The 21,740-nt window shown below is 37.8% G+C and overlaps 1 protein-coding gene and 1 long non-coding RNA gene across 4 annotated transcripts in view; one reads left to right on the top strand and one right to left on the bottom strand.

Annotated features, from left to right (window-relative positions):
* SLC12A1 (solute carrier family 12 member 1) overlaps nucleotides 1-18,186 on the bottom strand; it is a 51,230-nt gene extending 33,044 nt beyond the window's left edge. Inside the window, exons 1-9 of one of the 2 annotated variants that reach the window (XM_033070664.1) lie at nucleotides 17,292-18,186; nucleotides 12,752-12,886; nucleotides 12,477-12,552; nucleotides 8,087-8,182; nucleotides 6,626-6,765; nucleotides 6,057-6,167; nucleotides 5,020-5,131; nucleotides 4,439-4,566; nucleotides 1,656-1,740 (exon numbers count right to left, since the gene is read on the bottom strand). In XM_033070664.1, the coding sequence (XP_032926555.1) occupies nucleotides 1,656-1,740; nucleotides 4,439-4,566; nucleotides 5,020-5,131; nucleotides 6,057-6,167; nucleotides 6,626-6,765; nucleotides 8,087-8,182; nucleotides 12,477-12,552; nucleotides 12,752-12,886; nucleotides 17,292-17,702 (1,294 nt within the window). In that variant the 5' untranslated portion in view covers nucleotides 17,703-18,186. Of the gene's footprint in view, nucleotides 1-1,655; nucleotides 1,741-4,438; nucleotides 4,567-5,019; nucleotides 5,132-6,056; nucleotides 6,168-6,625; nucleotides 6,766-7,349; nucleotides 7,446-8,086; nucleotides 8,183-12,476; nucleotides 12,553-12,751; nucleotides 12,887-17,291 lie in introns of both variants that reach the window. The other variant, XM_033070665.1, reaches the window with a different exon arrangement.
* On the top strand, nucleotides 6,148-21,733 carry LOC117001940. 2 transcript variants are annotated; one of them, XR_004419186.2, is made up of 6 exons: nucleotides 6,148-6,235; nucleotides 7,536-7,936; nucleotides 14,741-14,831; nucleotides 17,133-17,163; nucleotides 19,339-19,409; nucleotides 21,195-21,733. It is a non-coding gene; the product is annotated as an uncharacterized LOC117001940 (long non-coding RNA). The 2 variants fall into 2 exon arrangements; XR_004419185.2 differs by lacking the exon at nucleotides 19,339-19,409.
* Nucleotides 21,734-21,740: the final 7 nt, after the last annotated feature.

Raw genomic sequence — 21,740 nt, 5'->3', positions numbered from 1 at the left:
CTGTTTATGCTGGGTATTAAGTTCTACACCTTTAATACTGGTTCCAAGAACTTTTTAGTTAGCTTTTTTTTAGCTAGCTGAGGCAGAGAAGTTCCCCAGACTGTGGCTTTTCTTTTTCTTGGAACTGATCAGGCCTGCTCTGGACTGAAAACCAGAAAACACCTGGAGTTCACACCTGTGACCCACCAGGGCTGGGATGTGGCATTTTCCAGCAGGAGAGACTGATAGAGACCGACTGAACTATAGCCCATGACAAGGACTTTCTGAATTTGCCAAGGACTTTCTGAATTTGCCATCTCCAGAACAGCAAGAGGTTTTATTGTTTAATATTATTCATTTTTTATGTTTGGGAACACTTTACTTGATAAATAAACAGGTTTTTTTCCAATTTTCTCCAAAGAAATCTTTTCCTGAACCAGTTGAGAGAGGGGCCACTTAAATCTGCTTTCTAGAGAAACCCTTTTGAAATTTCCTCCCAAGTTTGCCCTAAACTAGGACACCACCAGACCAGCAGAAGTGAGAAGAAAATGGTGGAGTGTTGATCTCAATGTCTTTAGTGGCCAAAATGTAAGTTTATGTGATATCTTCAAATTTGTCAAAAACATTAAGAGTCCCTAAATACCCATTGGCTATTTAGGAAGCTAACAAGCAAACATGGGGAAAAAAAAAAAAAAGAAATATTACACTGATAAATGCACAGCTCTGAAGCTGAAATACAGCTGCTGCTTGTGAGAGCAGAGCAGTGTTCTCAAATAAACAACAATTTATAATATAAAGGAAATTTATAAAAAGAAGTGAAGAATGACTACTTCAATTTTAATTGCAGTGGGAAATTTAATCCAAATAATGCAATGACTTGAGCTGAGGCTTGAGCCAAGTATTCTGCCTTATGTATAAAGTCCAAGAACCATGGAAGTTAAGAGGACTTGAGAGTTGTCTCCCAGAAAAGGGAGTTCTCTGCAGGGCTTTCTTGTGGTATTGAGGTATATGCTCATAAGAAAGAGTGTTGCTTACAACCCTCTTTCTTACAATACTATTAAATACAAACAGAAAATTATTTATTGTGTGCTTGTAATGAGAATTTAACTGCATAATCCTCCAACACAGTTCATGGCTTCAGTACAGGCCTCCTTTTTGTTCATGACTATTTTGTTACCTCACATTCCACTGCTATAGAACATGTACTTGTGTAGTCCCTTTGAGACAGGCAACTGGTTTCTGTCTTTGACATATAATGTACAAAATGTGTGTGTTACCTTGTTCCTGTGATTCTCATGAGTGTTCAATAAGAAAACAAGCAGAAGCCATGTGAAATTTCAGTATGAACCAGGAACAAAAGATCAGCAGATTGATCAGAGGTTCCTTTGATCTTTATTATGCTCATGGATACTATATGCTGGTGGTTTTTGTCACTGAATCTTATGCAAAAATAGCCATACAAGTTACCTGAAGGTCCAGCTGCCAAACAGGGACTTTTGTTTGTACTGATTGCTGATTTTTTCAAACCACTGTTTTGACATACAGTAAAATCAAAACTACTGTCTGTCTATATAATAAATGTGTGAAAAAGCAGTGAGGCCAATCATTCATTTGCATGCCAAGCTTTCAAACTTAACTGTGCAAGTGAGGACATGCAGCAGAGGTTCTGTACTTACCTGCACAAATTGCAACAGCAATGTAAGCAATTGTGGTGATCAGAATGGCCAGCATTGTCCCCTGGGGTATGGCACTTTGTGGGTCCTTAAACAAAGAGTGACACGAGAAACACTGTGAGTTTGTGTGCTGCAGCCTGATTGCATTTGCATGTTGGGAGTTCTGCCACACCGTGGTATGAAGCTACCCTAGAGAGCACATTTTTATCACTCTGACTGTGCCAGGATTTCTGGTGCCAGCATGCAGACACAGCATGCTCCTGTGGTGCAGCACTCCTACCCTGCACATAGTGAAGGATATTCTGCAGGAGCAGAGCTCACATTTATAGCAACAGAAGGGTCCTGAGGTCTGCATTTCTTGAACTCCAAACTTTCTTTACATTGCAATTGGCTTTATTTTAATGCTTCATGATGTAGTGGGTAAATGTTACTGAACCATCAGACTCTTGTGGATGACCAGATGGGACCATTTTTGCTTAATTGGTAAGATAGATGTAGTCACCCTGTACAGAATACAGTACTTCTGCAACCAGTAATTGTTAGTTAGGTCTTCAAAACAGCTAGTTGCTTTCACTGTATTGACTTAATTTAGATAATTTAATGAGGCTGGGTTATAATGCTTACAGACTGGCTCTCAACAGTATCAGCTTTGATAGTGCAACTGTAAGTAAGAGTCCAAAGATCTGCACTGTACATTTTAAAGGGATTTTTAATTCTAGATAACCTTACCATTTAGGGTGTGTTTGTTTATGCTAGGAAGAATTTTTTAATGAATTCTTTTCTTAAGTTGGTTTAGCATGGTTTTTTAAATCTAAGGTTTGTTGAATGCATTTTAAGTCACAGACTTTTTATAACTACGCTTGTTGCAGGGTAAAAAACCAAAATACAAATCTAGAGTTTATTGTGAAGCATGCATGAATTGCTTAGCTAGATTAGTAATTAATATAATTTTTTAATGAGCTGAGGATTTATTGAGCTGGAAAATAATTGTGGAGTCACTTCTGCTGCATAAGAGCCTTTGCACTCAGTCCATGGTAACTTTATGCAGTTCTGATATGCATGTTTTAGGTCATTGTTTTTGTGGAATCTTGTGGGTTTTTTAAACTCTGTAACATTGCATCTTAAGGTTAAACCTTCTTACAACTTCTGTGGTTTATGTTTTTAAAATTTAAACCCATATTTACTGTGCTGAAAGCACTTTTGGGGCTAAACCCCACTGAAGTCAGTAGGAAGTCACTAGGAAGCTGTCCCTATAAGTAGGCTCTGGAGTGCCTGCAGGAAGATGGAAGTGTTTGCAACAAATTCTAAAGAAAGTTTGACTGGTAAATTTTACACTTTTTGAACACTCCTTGGCTTGTCTTTTAGATTCTGGAGAGGCTGGTTAATTTAATTAGATTTGTTGAATGCATCTAAGCGTGCTCAGTGGGGAATTGGCTGCCTGGAGGACTTGGGTACAGAAGTCCACTTATTGTGAGACTGAAACGACTGCGGAGATCCAACGGGAGAGCTGCTTCCCTAGGTCTGCTCAGATTGTTTCAAACGGCTGATGAAAGAAGTGCTGCTGCTTTGGGAGTCTGCCATACAGACAGAGCACCATATATGGCACAAGAATCATTTTTGTTTGATAAAAGGATGGAGATTGTGTGAGGCTGGTGCAGTCTCACTGGGCAGAAGTACAATGGGTTTTGTTTTTTTAATTAAAAATGGAATCTCATTGACGCTATCAGTGGCTCAGTTTCCACGTATTTTCTCTGTGCCTGGCTTGAAAAGCAGCCCTCTGAAAACAAAGGAGCTGAGGCTTGCAGCTCAGGTTGAGGCAGGGGAAGAGAATTGGCTCTCAGGGGTGGTAGGATCTGGTGAACTTGTGACTGCTGTGCCAGTACAGAAATAGCAGACCTTTGGTTGAATCCTCTAAGGTCTGCAAGGCAATGGATTTATAGGATAAGGCCAAGTAATTTCATTTGCCATGCTGGGGTTATTGAGCTGTGAGCCATGTCTTGTTGGTGAGTTTCTTTTCTTTATTTATTTTGGTGGTTTTTTGAGTGTTTTTGTCATGAAAACTAGAGGGCACTCAAAACTAAATTCCTGTCTCTAATTTACCTGTGTGTTTAGATACTAGAAATTCCATCTCCTAAACTGCAAGAGGAGAATGGGGAACTGACAGAACAGCCACAGCAGGACAACTGGGCATCCTTGGACCTCCTTTCCCTTTCTCTTCAGACTCTTTTTTTATTATTATTATTTTTTTGGTCACAGGTGCAAGCTTGCAGCTTTTCCTTTGAGCAGCAATACTGACATGGGATTGGGACATACTTGCTTTCATTAAATGCTCTGTTTGCTCTGCCCTTGCTATGACCCTGAATACTAAAAGCTGGTCTCCACTGATTCTTGTGAGTACAAACATGAGCTTTCCAGGTATGCTTTTTGGGATGATACTTGGATTGGTTTACAAAAGATGAGCTCCAAGAGATACACACGTAATTTCTCTTATAGCATGTGCTGCTAATGGGCTGTTAATGATATATTGTTACAGGTTATTGAAACATGTTTTTAAATAATATAGCAACCCAAATCTAGCTACAGTAATTTCTGTAAATATCCATAATGCATTATGAGAGAATTTGTGAATTGGTGTTTCTAAATAATAAAGCAGGTACTTAAAAGAGAGAGCTTTGCTTCCCAAATTAAGACATGATTTAAAACTGAATACAGTGTTGATTCATGATTGGTTTTCTTGTTACTTTTCCAACTCAGGGCTAGTATTATGAAGTTCATGAAATACCTACTTTCAGATCTCCTGAGATATTGGCTCCTGCAAGAATGCCAGTGGCAGCTGGGAAAAAAATGGCAAACACTGAAAAAAATCCTTCTCCACTTCTGAAATCTGGTCCAAAGTTTTCTGCAAATATTGATGCTGCAAATATAAGTGAGAATGAAATATAACAACAGGATTTGATTCCAAAGTTACTTAATGAAGGAGGTGAATAAGGCAGTCTTTCACATCTGGACAACTGGATTTGAATCTGTCTCACATCACAAGCAAAGTGAATTTGATTTCCTTAGTCTGCTCCCCAGAAGGATATGCCTGTCTGCATCTCAGAGCTACAGATCCATGTTGAAGTGACAGAAGTGTCACTGCAGCACTTGCTCTTAGCTCTTTGTTAAAGTTTGTTTGTGCTCCTGATGTATAAATGACTCAAGCTGCATCTTACTGGTTACCAGCTGCAACTAAAAATTATAGAGGAAATCCATTCCCTTTATTTATTTATTCTGATCTTGTGACCTTTTTCAGTGGAATCCTTAGCTTACTATACTATTAAGTCAGAAGAATGCAAACAATTTTATGATAGATAGCAAGGTTGCTTACCTTGGTAATTAAAAAAGCCTCTTGCCTTCTTTTCGGTGTTGGTAGGAATGACTGTCCCAATAAAGAAGTTTGCAATGGCAACAAGGAGAACAATTAGAAGAATAACTTGAGCCTATTAATAGAAACAAAAAGATTCTCCTGTTGTTTTTAACTTTGTTGCTGTGGAGATGGCTATATAGTAAGTTATCTGTATCTGTTCCCTATAACGAGTGATTAATTTCTACAGTTTTTGAAAATACCAGGACTCAAAATAGCTGAATCAGCTAATGACAACAGCAGATGATTTTTACTAAGGGGGTAATGAAATGTAGAGTTATAATTTAATTTTAGCTTAGCTTCCTTACAAGAAAAGGCAAAAAGGAACAGCTAATGCATTAGTATCAAGTATGAGACATTTCTCTATTATAATTTTTTTTACTTGCAGGGGGTTGTCACTTGGAAGATTATAATATAAAATCATTTTCTGATCTCTTTTACAAGTTGTCCTAGTCTCCATCACAGCAAAAACAAGCATGCTGTTGAAGGTGATTTCTGGACCTGATTCTCTAAAGTATTTCCATTTGAATTTGCATTCTGACCTTTTGTACAGGTGAAGGAATAGCAGAAATTGTTAGAGATTAAGGAATGGGTAACAAATAGAGCTCTTCTGCTGAGTAGGGCTTGAGAGAGGACAGTGATAAAACCATATATTATTTTTGCTACTGTTTATTCTATCAAGCTGCATCAAAAATAAGGGCAAAGGGGGCATGTAGCCAAGGCTCTAAATGATGCCATGAATTATAAAAATAGATATAACCAAGTTGTCTGCAAAACCCAAACTTCCTCTTTGCTTTTAAATGTATGTTCAAGGAAGAGTTTAGAGTAGTTGTACTTTCATTGAATGTAATGATTAAACTACTGTTGCTTTTAGAAAGATTATGCATAAACTGAAACTGAGTGCTTTTGAAAATTCCATCTGTTGAATAGCATTTCTCACACACTAATGCTGTACAGCAGGTTAATATACTGCTTGCTTTTATATTCTTTTAAAAATTTACCTTTGCTTCCCATTCCATGCCAGCAACAGAGATGCCAAGAAGACACACCACAGTGATGGTCCCTATGATTCTGATGTCGTTGAACTCATCTACCATCAGTGTATCACTCTCCTGAAAGTGGTTAGAAATGTTATGAGAACCAGTCTTTCTCTGCCCAACTGGTGGGATCAAGTAACAAGGTAAAATAGAAAGCAGTGAGCTGTCAAAGTTTCAGAGATTTGTGAGACCGAGTGTTTGTTTGTATGTCATGTTCCAGCTGGCTTTTTGCAGTTGGGGTTATTTGGCTGTCTAATGGGATGTCTGTTCCTATCCTGATTTTGAGATTCTTGTCAAGAAATGTATGCAATATATTCAAAAGGTAGAAATAATGAAGAAGCACTCTGTGGCATGTTTAGACAGACCAGCTTCCTCCCAGCTAAAGATGCCCCTCAAGCCTTAACTAAACCATATCGCTACTTTTGCAAATACATGATGTAAAACAAACACTATTACCACCACCACCCCCAAAAAAAAGCCACACAAAACAAAACTGAACCAATTTCATCATATAATGAAACATCTATATTTACCTTAAGAAGTTCTACAACTGTTTCAGCAAATCCAACTACATACATGGCAACTGCCACTGCATTTGCAAAAGCAAAGATGAGTCCTATAGATCCACCAAACTCTGGGCCCAGACTTCTTGAGATAAGATAGTATGCTCCACCTGCAGACAGAAATGATTGTTATTTAGCACAACTAAACACTCAGCTTTTGCTTTTTTTTCCCCTCCAGATAATTCTTACTGGAGAAATCTGTGCTTTTAATCTCACAAGTATAATCAATCTTTGCCCTACATTAATAGAGGATGCTGCAAAAAAGCAATGTGTTTTATACTGGTTCTGCCTTCAGACTTTTCATTATGCCTTTTCTTCCAGAAATCTTTTTAGTGCGTATCAGTATGCAAAAGTGAATCTTGTTATAATTTTCATGATGTATGATATAGTCACACAAAAGAGAGAGAACTTCACTTCCAAAAACGTTCTAACTTAATGGATCTATCCCAATGTTAACATGAAAGGTCACATTCAGTGGTACATTGTTTAAGTTCTGCATCATAGTGATGCAGTGAATCTTTAATGTTTTTTGCATTAGATCTATACACATTTCGATTTGCTGTTGATCCACTGGGAGAAATCACTGCAAATATACACACTATTTCTTTGTTTACAACACAGTTATCTCAATTCCATTAATTTTTTAATTAAAATCTGCAGATTTTTGTATTTTTCATGAGATCTATTCACTTACCTCCTCTTACTACTCCATTAGTGCAAATGGCAGACATGGAGATACCTGTCAATGTTGTTACTACTACACTCAGAGCAATAACTATGACTCCAAGACCTGAAAAATCCGAAAAAGAAAGTATATGCAAGTGTATTGCAGTACCTGTTCTGCTTTAGTGACGTAGAAAGAACTTTCCATTTTCCACAGGGCTTAGACCAGACCAGTTAACTTAAAGACTCTGAAATGCACCAAAACTTTTTTTCACAAAATACCTGACATGGACTTTGACAGCCAAATTACTTATCCGTCTTCCAAGGAGGGGCTGAAATGTAAGGAGTGTTATAAAGAAGGCATTAAACTGAAGAAATCCACTGATCTGCATCAGTCTTCAAAATGACAGGAAGAGATGTCTCATGCTCAGTTTGTTGAAGAATATCCAACCTGGAATGTTCTGAACAAGCTGAAAGGTGAAAGAACTCCATGAAAAGCCAGAACCATCCCTTGCTCAGCAGTTGGCAGGAACATCTGAAATGTACTTCACAGACTGAACTGAAATCCGTGGTTTATTAGAAGTGACAGCTCAAACACGCCTTAAATTGTGATGAGAGGTGAGTAGAATTGTTACCTTCCAGTTCCATTAGATGTGCCCTTTGGTTTATGGTCCCTCTGGTTTATGGTCCCTCTGGTTTGTCTCATACAAAAATAATACATAAATACCCTCTGGGGCTTGAAAGCATTAGTAACCCTAAGATTTTTACCTCCACGGACAAACCCATTAGTTGCTATTGCAGAAGTTGACAACCCAGTAATTGAGGTTACCATCGTGGCGAGGAGAATTATGATTACTCCAAGACCTGTCAGTAATAAGAAGATAAAATATTTTACTCGTGTTCCATGTTTCCTACAAATCATTCTTTCTTTAAATTGAATTTTCAGGCCAGAATCAGAGCAATGAACTGAAAAGATGGTTTGTTGACCACTTGCAGTTTGCAGAACATTTTCATGAAGTCTGTGTCATGACAGTAAATTACTCCCATCAGTCTTCAAGCAGTGATTCTTTGGGATAGGAATACCCTGTCCAGGAATTCTTATGATTTCCAAAGGATGGAGGAAATAAACAAACAGGTGTCCCTTGACATGGATGCTTGTATCTGCCTTTAACACACACCCTGGCTGTTTAAATGAAGAGATAGACACATTAACCAGAACTCTTGTAACAATGCTGCTGTCTTTTACCACTTAATTAAATGCTGAATCAGAGCAAGACTGACTGTATAGATTCATAGTGCATGAGGACTAAGAGTCTGTCAGGCAGAGGGACAAGAACTGAGTGGGAGCTTTCTACATCCTCACTTGCTAAGCTATCAAGTGCTGGGCTTTCCCACTCTCTGCTCATCTGCCTCTTTCCCTGCAAAAAGTAGTTTTACTCTAACACAAAACAAATACTAGAAAATGGAAATAGTGCTTTTTAAATGCCATTTACTTTAAGAGGTCACCTGTAATGTATAGTCATAGAGAACTTAGAATCTTTTCCTTTTTTTTAGCTGATGCCACAATGATAATCAAACATCAGAATATCAGTGATAGGTGATTAGTTATAAGTAACTGGGTTTCAGTGTAAAACTGAAATCTGAGAATGTTTCCAGTCTTTGACGATATGCCTGAATTTCTGTTAACTTTGTGAAACTGCTAGAAACTGTATGAGCAGGATGTGCTTTGTATGAATTAGAATCATAGAAGCGTTGGTTTGAAGTGACATAAAGATCCACACCTCTTTGGATTACATGTTCTAGGGCTAGACCACCTGCCCAATTAAAAAGCTTTTGTTCATGTACAAACTGCAGCTCCCGAGGTTCTATTGCAGCCACTGCTGTTACATTTCTGGCACTACCTAGAGAAGTTTGTCTCTGTAGTTCTAGATCTCCTTTTTGTGAAGAAATAATACAATGTTTTTCTCTCAACTTCATTGCTATCTATGAAAAGGGAAGGAGAAAACCAGGAGAAAAAAAAAAGAACTACAGTTTGGTGCCAAGCCTGGAATCAGTTCTTTGACTTATCTGAGCTTGCTAAGGCTTATGCAATATCTGTCTTGTTTCCATAGGGTACATGGGCATTCAGTGTGGAACTGGAGAATATACATTGCTTGTAGCTCTATTTATTGATCAGGGCTCATCTAAATTGAAACTTAGATCCTACAATTGACATTGAGCTAGAAGTACTACAAACTTATTGATTTATCTGCTGTATTTCTACCATCTGACTTACAGATCAGATTCCTGAGTTCAGTTTATATTGAATGGTTATAGACATCCAGTCTCTGAACTAATGTTCTTTGCTGCTTAAATTATATCCATGTTATCACAATCCTTTGAGATAAAGCAATGTAATATGTGAGCCATAAATGATATATAACATAGTGTAGTATATTTAAAGTTATTTGAGCCTCTAATAACTCATGTTTATCTTACTGATTTCTGAACTCTTACTGTAACTAGTCATGCAAGTGTTTTATGTGCAGATTTGTATAAAAAAACCCAAATGGTCATTCCTTTTGGTCAGCTACCATTACATAGAAGGATATTGTTCAACCATGCAAATTTTGTGTCTAAGAAGTGGCTGGATATGACTTTTAGAGCTGTTAACTCTTTAATTGAGTAAGTTAGACACATAATTCTCAAAGCAGTTTTAAAATTATTTGCTAAATGTGCATCCTAAGGATACTTTTCAAGGATGTTCTATTGCATTTCACAATTCATATTGTTAACATGTATATGATATATAGGGTCAGATAATTTGCTAATCTGATGGTAACATCTTCATGGGAAGGCTTTAACGGTAAGTTTTTAAAAAATATTTTAGCATTTAAGAAGAAAAGTGCATAAAATAAAGTGACTCTACCAAAACGTCATTGTAATGTAATGTAATGTAACATAATTTTAATATTCAGGGCCAGATTTGCAGGTAGCATTAACTTGGTGTTTTTCCCTGCCTCTGTCTAACCATTCCATGTACAGGTAAAAAAAACAGATTTCAGAGAGTCCCCAGATATTAGGTGGAAATAACAGACTAGTTTTGGACCTGGAATCTTGTCAGAACCATGCTGTCCCTTTTTTCCTAGCTGATGATAGCCAGAGAACCTTGTGGAATCCTATTTTTCCCCCTGTAAGAGCTTTTGCCCAAGACAGCCTATCAGGGTACAGAAATAATTGGGTTGTGTCTCTTTGGCCCTCTAATGATGGGGATGTAAATGGTGCCCAGATGGTGGTTTAACTGTCTCATTTAATTTCCATGTTAGTAGCAGTACCCTGTGAAATCCCTGAGCCTTGGTGATGATGAGTTTCCATCACTGTTCTCCTTAAGCAGCTTGGCTGGGGACTTAAAGCTTATTGCTTATAAGGCATTCCAAAAATGCATTGAGAAATTATTCAAATGGAATTTGACATCTCATTTTCAAAAGTAAAAGTAACCCCCTTGCATAACACATGCAATTTAAAAAAGCAACAACAGAGCATTAAACCATGAGAAAGAAGAGCCTGCTTATCAATGAGTTAAAATGGTAAAATTAAAAATGAAAGCAGAAAGGTTGTAACTGATGTTGGTGAAAATTAATGTTAAAATCTGATTAAAGTTTAGATTGAAAACCAGGCATATGGCTCCTAAGTAAGTTGTTCCAAAATGAATTACTCTTGCCCATGGCTATTCTCACACCTCAAAACAAAGTAATACTTCTTGATGATCTCAATAAGTTACTAAACTGCCCTTAAAAACTAATTTTGCATGAAGCCCCAGAGCAAAGTCTTGGCAATATTAAGATGCAGAATTTTCATGGCAAGGCATATAGTTATGAGTGCCCTGGGCTGTATGTGCTCATTTGGTATGCATCATAAAATCAGAAAGCACCCTTTTGTCAGGCACAGTGCTGGAGCCATGCATGGAGCACTGCAGAAGTAGTAAAGTTCTTCCGCTTAGTTCTGCATCTTTTATTGTTGGGTTGGTTTTTCTTTTTCTGTTTGTGTCTCTGTAAGTTTGTGATTTTTTCTTAATAAGTGTTTGGGTTTTTTTATTAAAAGCTCAGTCTTTCTCAAGTGAAACTTCTGTAAAGTTACTGCTTTTTATTAGAAATGAGACTTCAACGATGCAAGCCCAAGCCCAGCAGAGCTGACACCCCTTAATATAACTGAACATTCCCATTCTGTGATCATCCACACTGAACTACTTGCCATCCTGCTTTTGCTGTTTTTTATAACATCTGGGTAGCAGTCAATGATCAGGGTCCCATTGCTCTAACTGTGTGATCATGGATCACAAAGGGACAGTGCCATGGCAGCTCAGGTTTCTGTGCTTCCCCAGAGCAGTAGCTCTAAAAAGAGAATTGTAGCACCCAGCTGTGGGACACTGCACCTTGCTGAGCTGCTCTTGCAGTGCTGGAGACTTGCAGTGTTGGGAGCACTTCCCTCTCTCACTGGTCTCACTGAACACTGCAATATACTGGATGGAGGCCTGGGGCCCAGTCTCCCAGGGATCTGGAATCTGGATTAATTAAATTGCACAACAAAGAAGCAAAGATACAGCACACAATGAAATGTACTTATTTCATTTTTTGAAAGCTGTAGCAAAGTTTTTAAAACTTAGTCTTTCATAGTACACTAGTATCAAGTGCTGTAGTTAAAAATAACAAAATCCTGATGAGATGAGACCTCCTTCCAGTTCTGTTTTCATCTTGGCAGAGAAGTGTGAAGAAGGGTTGTTTATAATATGTAGATGACAAGGTTTGGGTTTCACAGATAAGCAAAGTGTGAACTCTTAAAGGTTAACTCTGTATGCACATATTAGAAATTGGCCCGAGTCATAAAGTTTACATCTGTTACAGGATCTAAATACAAATTTCACTAAAGCTCAGAAATATTCAAATGTGATGATCATATGCATAGTTAACAGATCTATGCCTCTAAGCAGTAATTTGGCTGTGAGTCTGGAAAATTCCAATAGTTTTGAGAATTAATGTCTTTTACCCTGGCAAGCATTTGAAACCATTATTTAGTTCAACATGCAAATGCACATCTCAGATTATATATTAATCATGATCATGTATAGTTTATCCTCTTTATCCCTTTCACTGTTGAAAATGATATTAAATAAGATACATACCAATTCCTGCTTGACCTACAATCCAGGAAAGTCGAATAAAGAGCATGACACCCCAAATATTAAGCATGCATCTTACCTAGGTTTTAAAGAAAAATTACTGCATTAGTTCAATGTTGAAAGCAATGTTTAAAACCAGAAGGGTGATAAAGTGTATTTCATCCCAAACATCCCTGAAGTCTGCCTCCCTCTCTTAATTCTTCAAAGACTTAAGTGTAATAGAACTGATTTTATTTTATTTTAATTATTTTTTTTAGAAATGCACGTAAGTTTCTCACCAGCACACCCTTCACCCATCCAAACTTGACAAATCCTGTTTTGTTTTCTTCTTCCTTGCTGGCTGCTGTCTCATCTCCAGCGGTGCTTTCTCCATTTGCCACTCTCTCCACTGAGCCCGTGCTCACAGCAATGTTCTGGAGGATCACACAGAAAACAAACACATTTTTTTGTGCCAGGCAGAGGACACCTGGCTGCATAAGGGAGGCATAATAGAAAAGAATTCCAAAGATCAGGTTTTACAGTCATTGGAGTAGAGAGCAATATCCTGCTCACACCAGGCATCAGCAGGTGGGCTTGCTAACAAGGGGAGGAGATGAAAGAACCACTTAAGCAGAGTAAATACATTATTACTGATCTGATACTGACCTGTTTTTATTGTTAGCTATTCCAATATATGTTGTGTTGATGTGTTAGTAGAGCATCTAACATAATGTGAGTCTTGTGGTTGGCCTCTGCATGCTCTTGCAACAATTTATGAATAACACTAAGTGTAGAAACAGGGAAAATTGCAAACAGTGAAAAGAGACCTAACTGAGTGCTGCATGGCCAAGTCCTGTGATGAAATTTAGTGTTTCCTATTGAATGAAGTACAAAACAGAACTGCAGCAGCAGATGGGTAACATATTCCTGAAAGTAATTAGAGAAATGCCAGTGAAATGTAGAAATTGAATAATCTTTTCTGTGGCTTATCCACCACTGGTGTTACCAGAGTAGATAGGATTAGGAATTGCCATATTTATGGGGTAACCAGAGTAAGTAACCCAGAATTTTAGATTGTTCACTTCAGTTACAGACATAAATGTGTGGTTTTTTCCTCTTCAGCTCTTTGCCCCAGAATCTTTGAGGCAATTTAGCCCCATTATATGTCTCTTGTGGCTTGAATAGGAATTAGTTATTGTGCTGGGATGTATACTCGTTGTAATTGTCTTTTAATTTAATTGTATTTTTTTTTTATTCAGAGCTCTCACTGTTTCTGTGAGGAATTGGCATTATAGGTTAGCAGTTGCCTGATTTTTCTGGGTCATCCTCAAAGGCCTTCAGGAAGGACCCTGCATGTTGCCATAGTTTGGCAGAGAGTCAGGAGTGGGTTGCACTCCTGGAGAGGAATCAAAATGCTTTTAGGCTTTGGAGGATGATGAAGATATTTCCAGATTAACTATGTAGGTCAAGGAGGAAAGATATCTGTAATTCTGTGAAACATGAGATTTTAAATCTTGGTTAACTTTAAGGTTGTTTCTATATTTTGCCCATAATTTTAAAAACAGCCAGCACACAAACCCAAAACATACACAAAGACCAAATGGATATGCCTCTTATATTAATGTTTGGACTTGCCCCTCAAGGATGAGGGTTCTAGCCAAAATGATGTGAGGTTTTAGAATGCCTTTGACACAGTAAATCCCTGTGCTCACAAATGAAAAATAAGTGACTGGATAATGTGTTTTGTCATGAGCTAAACTTGGTGCCTATTGCCCTGTTGGCCCAAAGAAAAGTAGGAATACAAGATCTGTTGAAAGCCTGTGACTTTGAGCTCCTTTGAGATACTTATATAATTTTGACAATTCTTACCCTGAAATAATAATGTCTGTGTTTGCTCAAAATACAGTAAATGATTGAAGTCACTGAAAGAAGATCAGCAGAATAATATAATGGGCTTTTTCTGCAGTGTTAAAATTTCAAAGACAAAAAAATTAAAAGGGTTTGGTCTTTGTACTAGAAACAAGTTGTTTCCTCCGTACTTTGAATTAATTTGTGCTCTCTATGCCATTATCATAAATTATGGCCTTAAACCTTCCATAAATGCATTTTAAATTGGTGTGCTTTAGTGAATGATTGGTTATTTACCAAGCAGCTGTACCTGTGCTACTCATGCATTAAGGATGTGGAATAAAAGTGACAGAACATTTTGAAAAGCTATTAAAATAAAAAGTTAACCGCTTTTAAAAAATAAAATAACTAACCCAAACATTTTCCTTTCCCTGTTTCAGAATGGTTTCGTCTTCATCTCTCCTGGGGCTACAGATGATGAGCTCATCAAATCTCCATAACAAGTGTGGAGAATAGCCAAGAGGAAGAAAGGTTAGATTATTTCTTGTGTAGGGTAAATATTAAGCCCAAGTAATTATCACCAGCCATCAGCTGTGAAATAGCACTTAGACTATTTTTTAGGGATTTAATTGGCCTAATGTGTGCAAAAACTGACACATCTTGTGCTAAAAGATGACACACATTTGACTCCAGCAGTGTGGAAACTAGATATTTGAAGTTCCTTTCAGCCTGTGTTACATTGCGACATTTGAAAAATTACGTATTAAAAAAGTATTAAATATTAATATTTATCTTCTGATGTTAAGCCCAGCATCAAAGCACAATGGGAATGCTGATGTGATGTTTAGCAATCTGAAGTCAAACATATGCCACTTCGTATCAGAATCTTGCAATGGGCTCTGACAGAGCAGTTGTCTTCAAAAACTTGCGTTTCAAATTGGGGTGAGGGGGTGGGATTACCTTGGAGTATGGTGTGGTAACCCCAGATTTTAGTGGTTAAGTAAAAAAGGAATGAAGCATCTGCTTCAGAAGTGCACCTTGGGCTATCACTGTAACTCCTGTCCACGCTCAGTGTGGCATCTCCTCCTCCCCTTGCTGGGGGCTGGAGCCCCATCCAGCACATGAACAGCCCCTGCTCCTGAGGGGAGCTCTGCCTTTTCAGACATCTCAGTTCCCTTTCCTGCTAAGCTCCCATTTGGTGACCTCGTGTTTGTTTATTCTTCAGCAAAAGCCTCTGCAGACCGACGTGATTTGTCCAAGGTCACCAGGTGGGATCATGGGACAGCCAGGAATGGGCTCCAGCCATGCTAATGGGGCATCGTTTGTTCCAGAGCTGTGCTTGTGCTCCCAGACCAGGGCCACAACCCACGGAAGGGCACTGCAGGTTGCCAGTGCAACAAAAATCCCATTACCTATGACATTCACCTTCTTATTTTGAAAGGCAAAAGATTATCTTTCTCTGAGATGGATACTGGATACTGGAGAAAGTCTGGAAATCTCCAAGTTATATTATGCTGTTTTCTCTTTTTTTCTAACAGTCCCAACAGGTGAAACAATTTTCTCTTCATTTTTATTCTGTGATCTCATCTGCCTTATTTTTAATCATCTTTAAATTAAAACCTTAATAAAAACCTAAAAAAAAAATCTAATTTTGTTTAAAATATACAAACCATTGAGAGATACAACAGTAAAAACCCTAGAATTTTCTGGTTAACATCAAAACTGAAAATCCTTTAATATGCTGATGTTCAGTACATGTTCATTCAGCATTATGTTCAAAGATACAGTTTTACTCCTATCTGGCCACTACTGAAGAAAATTATTTCAATAACAGGAAATTTCTTCTGGGCATGGAAATGTGTTTAGTCCTTTGAGTTGTAGTTTGCACATCTGCAAATGAGTAGGGATACTAAATCAGTATGTTTCCTTTTTCCTATCTGCTTTGTTTTCAGCTTTGGAAATGCTTCTCCTTTTAAGCCATTTTACACAGGTCTGTGGAGAGCTTAATTTGAGTAAGTCAGGCCAAAACTAGACCCTAAAGAATCAGGTCCTAATTTAAATAGGCTATATATAATGGCTGTATTTTTTCTTGGTTTCATTACTTTATATTAACCCTCCATAGGAAAGAGGAATCTCCAAAGAACAGAAGTCTGAACAAGGTGTGGACCACCATTCAAAAATCAGAAGCTTGTCCAAGTAATTCAGACCTCAGAAGTATGAAAAATTGAGCAGTATGGAGATGAGAGGATGAGAGCTTGTTTTCTCTCAAGTTTTCTCATTTCACAATTGCCTAGCTCAAAAAAAGAACAGGAGTTTTTGCTGCAGATTGAAACTTTTAGTCTCAGTTTAACAATAGCAATGATATTTCTTTTTCCAGCCCTGCCCTGACAGGTGCACAATTAACTCCAAATTTGTTCACTGAATCAGCACCTGAAAAGTGTTGTCTGATATCTCTCAACAACCTTGTTCTTGATTCTTTCTTGCTGTTTGGGTTTGTTACAGCAACAGACAGCTAGTGCTCTGGATATCTGAGTAACCGAAATTGCAGGTGTTTCAGATAATATTTTTTATAATACTTATATTTGTTAATGAGTACAACAGAGGAATCTGTCAAAATTAGTTACGCATTGATGTAAAATTGAAGTTTAGAGTGAGTGTGAATTGTGTAGCTTGGTTAAATTATGAAGTGACATTCACCATCTGCCATCCTAACTCTTATGTGAAACAGAAGAGATTTAGTAGATCCATACTTTTAGACAAGATTAAGCTATGTTTTTCTGCCTATCAAGTGCATTATAATTACCTTTTAATGAAATTTTTTTCTTTGAGCAGAGAACAAACTGCAGCTACCAAAGGAAATATGGTAAGTAGTTACTTGTACTTCTTCTCTTGGGCAAGGTCCATGAATTTAAGGACTTTCTCTTATTAATAAACAGAATTAACAGTCTGGAAATGGAATAGAGAAAAATTTTATCTTTCCTTTTCACTTACCTTTGCCAGTTGTTCATGAATTTCTAATAAGCTTGGTCTGTTGAGCTTATTCCCACTGACACTGCCAGTGTTTCTATAATAATCAATTTTGGGAACTGGGTCCATTGTGTTATGGCCAAAAGTCTGTAGATAATACATTTTACTGTGAGTATCATAGGGATGTAAGCTGCCTTCTGTTTTCTCCCCATTTTGATGGAAATTGTCAAATAATTCTCTTTTTCCTGGTCTGTAACTGATTCTTAGTCTGTTATGTGTTTCATCAGTAAAAGATGTTTCTTCATAATGTGGTGGGTCAGAGCCCACATCCTCTTGGGTTGTTTCATTGTTGTCATGGTCTTCATTAATTATGTTAACTTGAAACCGATTTGCATTTGGATCCAAGAACACATTTGGTGCATTGTTCATTGACATCTTCAGGGATGCTACAGACTTCAGTCACTGATCTGTGTACTCTTCTGTGGCTGCAGCCACTCAGTTGCAGATACAGGAAAGGGTTTAGTGCTGTTGCATATCAGGTCTTTGCTTCTCAAATAATGAAGGGCTGAGAATTTTCTCTTGAATCTCTAAGCAGTCTTTCTGATGTTGGCTGCCAGTTTTCTGCTATAAAAGATATAAATAAACTATTTCTATTATCTTGCATGGTTAGATAAGTTTTCCACCACAAGCTCTCCTCTCTCCTCTGCCTCACCAAGTATCCATGAGACTGTCATCCTATGACTTGTTGAGTAAAAACATAGCAAAGACAGGGCTTGTGGAGATATTCCATCTGTGATGGCTGCACTTGACTCTCTAACCAAACCAGCAGTATTTTGGTACAAGCTCCAGAAGAGGTAAAGGCCTGAGCTGTAAATGGGCCAAGAACTCCTCTAGTTTCAATCTGTTTTATGAAAACCCACAAAAGAGCAGGGGGACATGAGCATCCATGCACACAAGCGTGGAACATGATCATGCAATTAACACATGGATAGCATGGGGCTCACTCCTCTGTAGCCTGCTCCCCCAATCCCTTCAGGAGTTGCTCCCTGTATGGTGCAGATGTTAAATCTGTTTGAGGTACAGGATTTGCATTTTTCCTTGTTGAATGTCATGAGATTCCTGCTGGCCCATTCCTCTGGCCTGCCTAGGTCCCCGAGTGGCAGCCCATAGAGAGGTATGCACACACAGCTGTGATCTGCTTCTCACCTCCTCTATCCCACACGGATCTCCTCAAAGAAAACAAATGAGCAAACAAAAACTCCAAGAGAAGAAGGGCTAGGTATATTCAAGGCCTTTAGAGGGTTAAGTACCTTTGCAGAAATTTAAAATATGGCTTAGAAAGCCCTGAAATGAGCCATTGAAATGATGGCAATCATGTGTCTTGAAACATATTTCTAAGGAGATTAGAGAGTGTGGTTATATAGCCCTGTATAATTCAGTAGGAGCCCAGTTTGTTCAAAGGCACTAAACCAGAGCATGCTAAGACATTGAAACTTGCAAGCATTTGTAAAAGCAGAAAGTTTTAGAAACAAAATATATCTCATAAACAAATCTGGATAAACAAGCCAATAAAGACATTTTTTCAAAGTTCCATATTTTCACAAGAGGTTGGACTAGATGAACTCCTAATTTTTTTTCAATTTAAATTTCTCAATGATTTTGTGTCATGCATTTGGTCCTTTGGCACTGAAAGATAAAATATAACATAAATATTTATAGCTCAGTGATGTAAATTTTCTCTAAAATAACATATCCAAATTATAATTTGAAGAACTGATAATCAGATGTCCTCCATCTTCAGTATGAGATGCAACTAAAGTATATTTTCTTATTTCTTCCTCCAGCTATAGGTAATATTCTGCTGTCACCTTTCTGCTAAGATACCACTTTGTCACCCCTCATATTTAGGTTAGTTTTCCTGCTTAATGTTGTGTAAGCCTCACAGCAACATACTACATTTATTTAGTTTATTTTACTTATCCTGGATTTGTATTGTTATTATTATTATTATTATCATCATCATCATCATTATCATTACACATTTATGATCATAGTATTCTGCTTCCTTCAGCCTTTTAAAGTTGCAAGGAAGTGTTTCATCTTCAGGCATGAAAAAGCAAAAACAAATCTTCTGTCATTGAGGTCAGTGAAACTATATTTGTTTCCATCTCCAAGACTGAATGAAATCCTGATTCTTTGATGACAATGAAACTTTTGCTACCAAAGATAAAATGATTCTGTCATTTCACTGCCTTATTTCCATATTAGTATTTTGCTAGGAAAAGTAAAGTCTCTTACCTTTCTGCTGTTCTTGAAAATAATACTTTGGTTTTCACAACAGATTTCCAGAGATCTCTGAACTGTTATTTGCCATTAACTTTGTGTTTAGTTTTCTAGCATTATGCATAAATAATCAAGTTTACCTTATTCAGGGTAATTTAACTTACCATTCAATCCTGAGTTTTTAGGGAAGGACAATCTGCCTCTTTTATTCATGCATACAGTGTGACCCTCTCTTTGAGGCATTACAGACTCTGCCTTATTGGCCAGATTTTTCTCCTGTTTAATATACTGAATAGATCATCCAATCCCTCTCTTTCAAAACATTTCTAGATGGTGATTTAGAAAGGCATTCTAGCTTGTTAACTTTTAACCAGCAAATGTACCTATCCATTACAATTACTGGGTTTATGGCATTGCGAAATTTCTAGGGGGGCCTGAAAATACTTTTGTTATCTCCATTTCCCTCCCAGCTAGGCCTGATTCTGCACAGATCAAATTCTCTCTGTCTTTCAGTTCTGCATATATAGTCATGCAGATAACAAGAGTTCAGGACAGGATCTGATCAGTGTATTTTTTGCAGAAGATCCAGTGAAACCAGTGGGAATCATTCTTTGGGGGTCCTCTTGTCCTACATGCGGTTTTAAACCATTTTAAACCATTTACTCCTGACCTATTTAAAGTTTTACTCTGTGTATTTAAGAAGCCTTTGAAAAATTATGGTCTTTGTATTGTTTCTGGAAAGGCTGGCTTCCTGGTCTTTTTGGGATGAAGAAAAGAGCAGGCAGGAAATGATGAAACTTTGTAATTAGAAGGGAATTAGATAATTGCTTCCAGCAATAGATTGGCTCAAGAACAAAAATAATAAGACAACGTTGGGATTATTTGGATATGTTTGCAGTGTTTTCTGTGTAGTTTAGAGATAACTGAACTATATTTAACTCAGATAACTTAAGTACCTTCAGCACTCTAACCTGACAGCCTAGAGCTCAGCTGTGCTGATTAGATGTACATAAAAAGAATGGCAGTGTCAGGTCTCTGCAGTGGATGATCCTATCCAGCAATAACAGATCACATGAATCATTGTACTGATATCTACCTTGGATTTTATCGCTAAATTAACTAGGATAAATGCAATATACTGTATCTCTGAGGGTCTGGAATTTTTTCTTATGTATAATCTGAAATGTGAAAGCTCTTACATTCACAAAATTGTTTATGTTTTATAATTTAAATGGACCAGTGTAGATTAATATTGGCTGTTCCTCTCTTCTATTTTTCAGACAGGAGATTCATGTCTTTCTCTATACAATCAAGTATTTTATGTTCTAAATGTCACTTGAGGTCTGCTGTTCCACTGTATGCTTTTGCCTAGTATATGGAGCAAAAGGAATAACATCTATTTTTCAGAATACATGAAGAAGAAAACAACTGCTGTAACTGATCTCCTTGTCTTAGCTCCTCATTGCAAACAGATCTGTTTAGCAAAAGTGACAGCGCCCAAAATTCTAATGCCAGCCTTCTTAAAAACGGAATTGAATTTCTGTCAAGTACTGTCACACTTGCTAAACAGCTGTGTGTGTGAGGGTGACCTTGAACACCCAGATTTGAGTCTCTGCTTTCACTCTTTCACTTCTGCTTTGATAGGATCTCCCACGACCAGTTCATCAGTGACAGTCCAGATCAGACACTGTGTACAACTGCAGGGGCACAAACAGAAGAACCAGCTATGGAGAGTGCTGGAGTGAACAGAGCTCCGGACCCCATCCCTCCTTGGGGGCTGGGTAAAAATGGGTAAGCAGCATGATTCTGTCTGCTTTGGCCTTGCCTGGCTGGTGTAATTACTGCTGGAGCTGGTAACCAGACAGTTTAAGTTCCACTTTAAAGTGAATCATCTTCTGTAACCAAGTGGAATAAAAACATGGACACACACCTCCTGCAGGCATCTCCTCTAAGCTACAATCAATTGTTGTCCTCCACTTTTGTATCCTCAGTGTACAAGCACAGACACTGAGTTTCAGAAAATTGTGTTGGATGAGAAGGGAGGGGCTACCACTTAAACATTCACCATTCATGAGCCTGTCTTTTTCTTCAGCCTGTCACGAGACACAGTAGACATGAGATCCCCTTCTGAAGAGCCAGGTTTCATCCAATCCTTAAAACACTGGCCATGGTAACTTTCTAGTGATTTTT

The sequence above is a fragment of the Catharus ustulatus genome, chromosome 12 (genome assembly GCF_009819885.2).
Source record: "Catharus ustulatus isolate bCatUst1 chromosome 12, bCatUst1.pri.v2, whole genome shotgun sequence".
NCBI classification, from domain to species: domain Eukaryota; kingdom Metazoa; phylum Chordata; class Aves; order Passeriformes; family Turdidae; genus Catharus; species Catharus ustulatus.
Note: the sequence above shows the minus strand (reverse complement) of the source record. Positions and strands in the feature narration are given on the sequence as shown.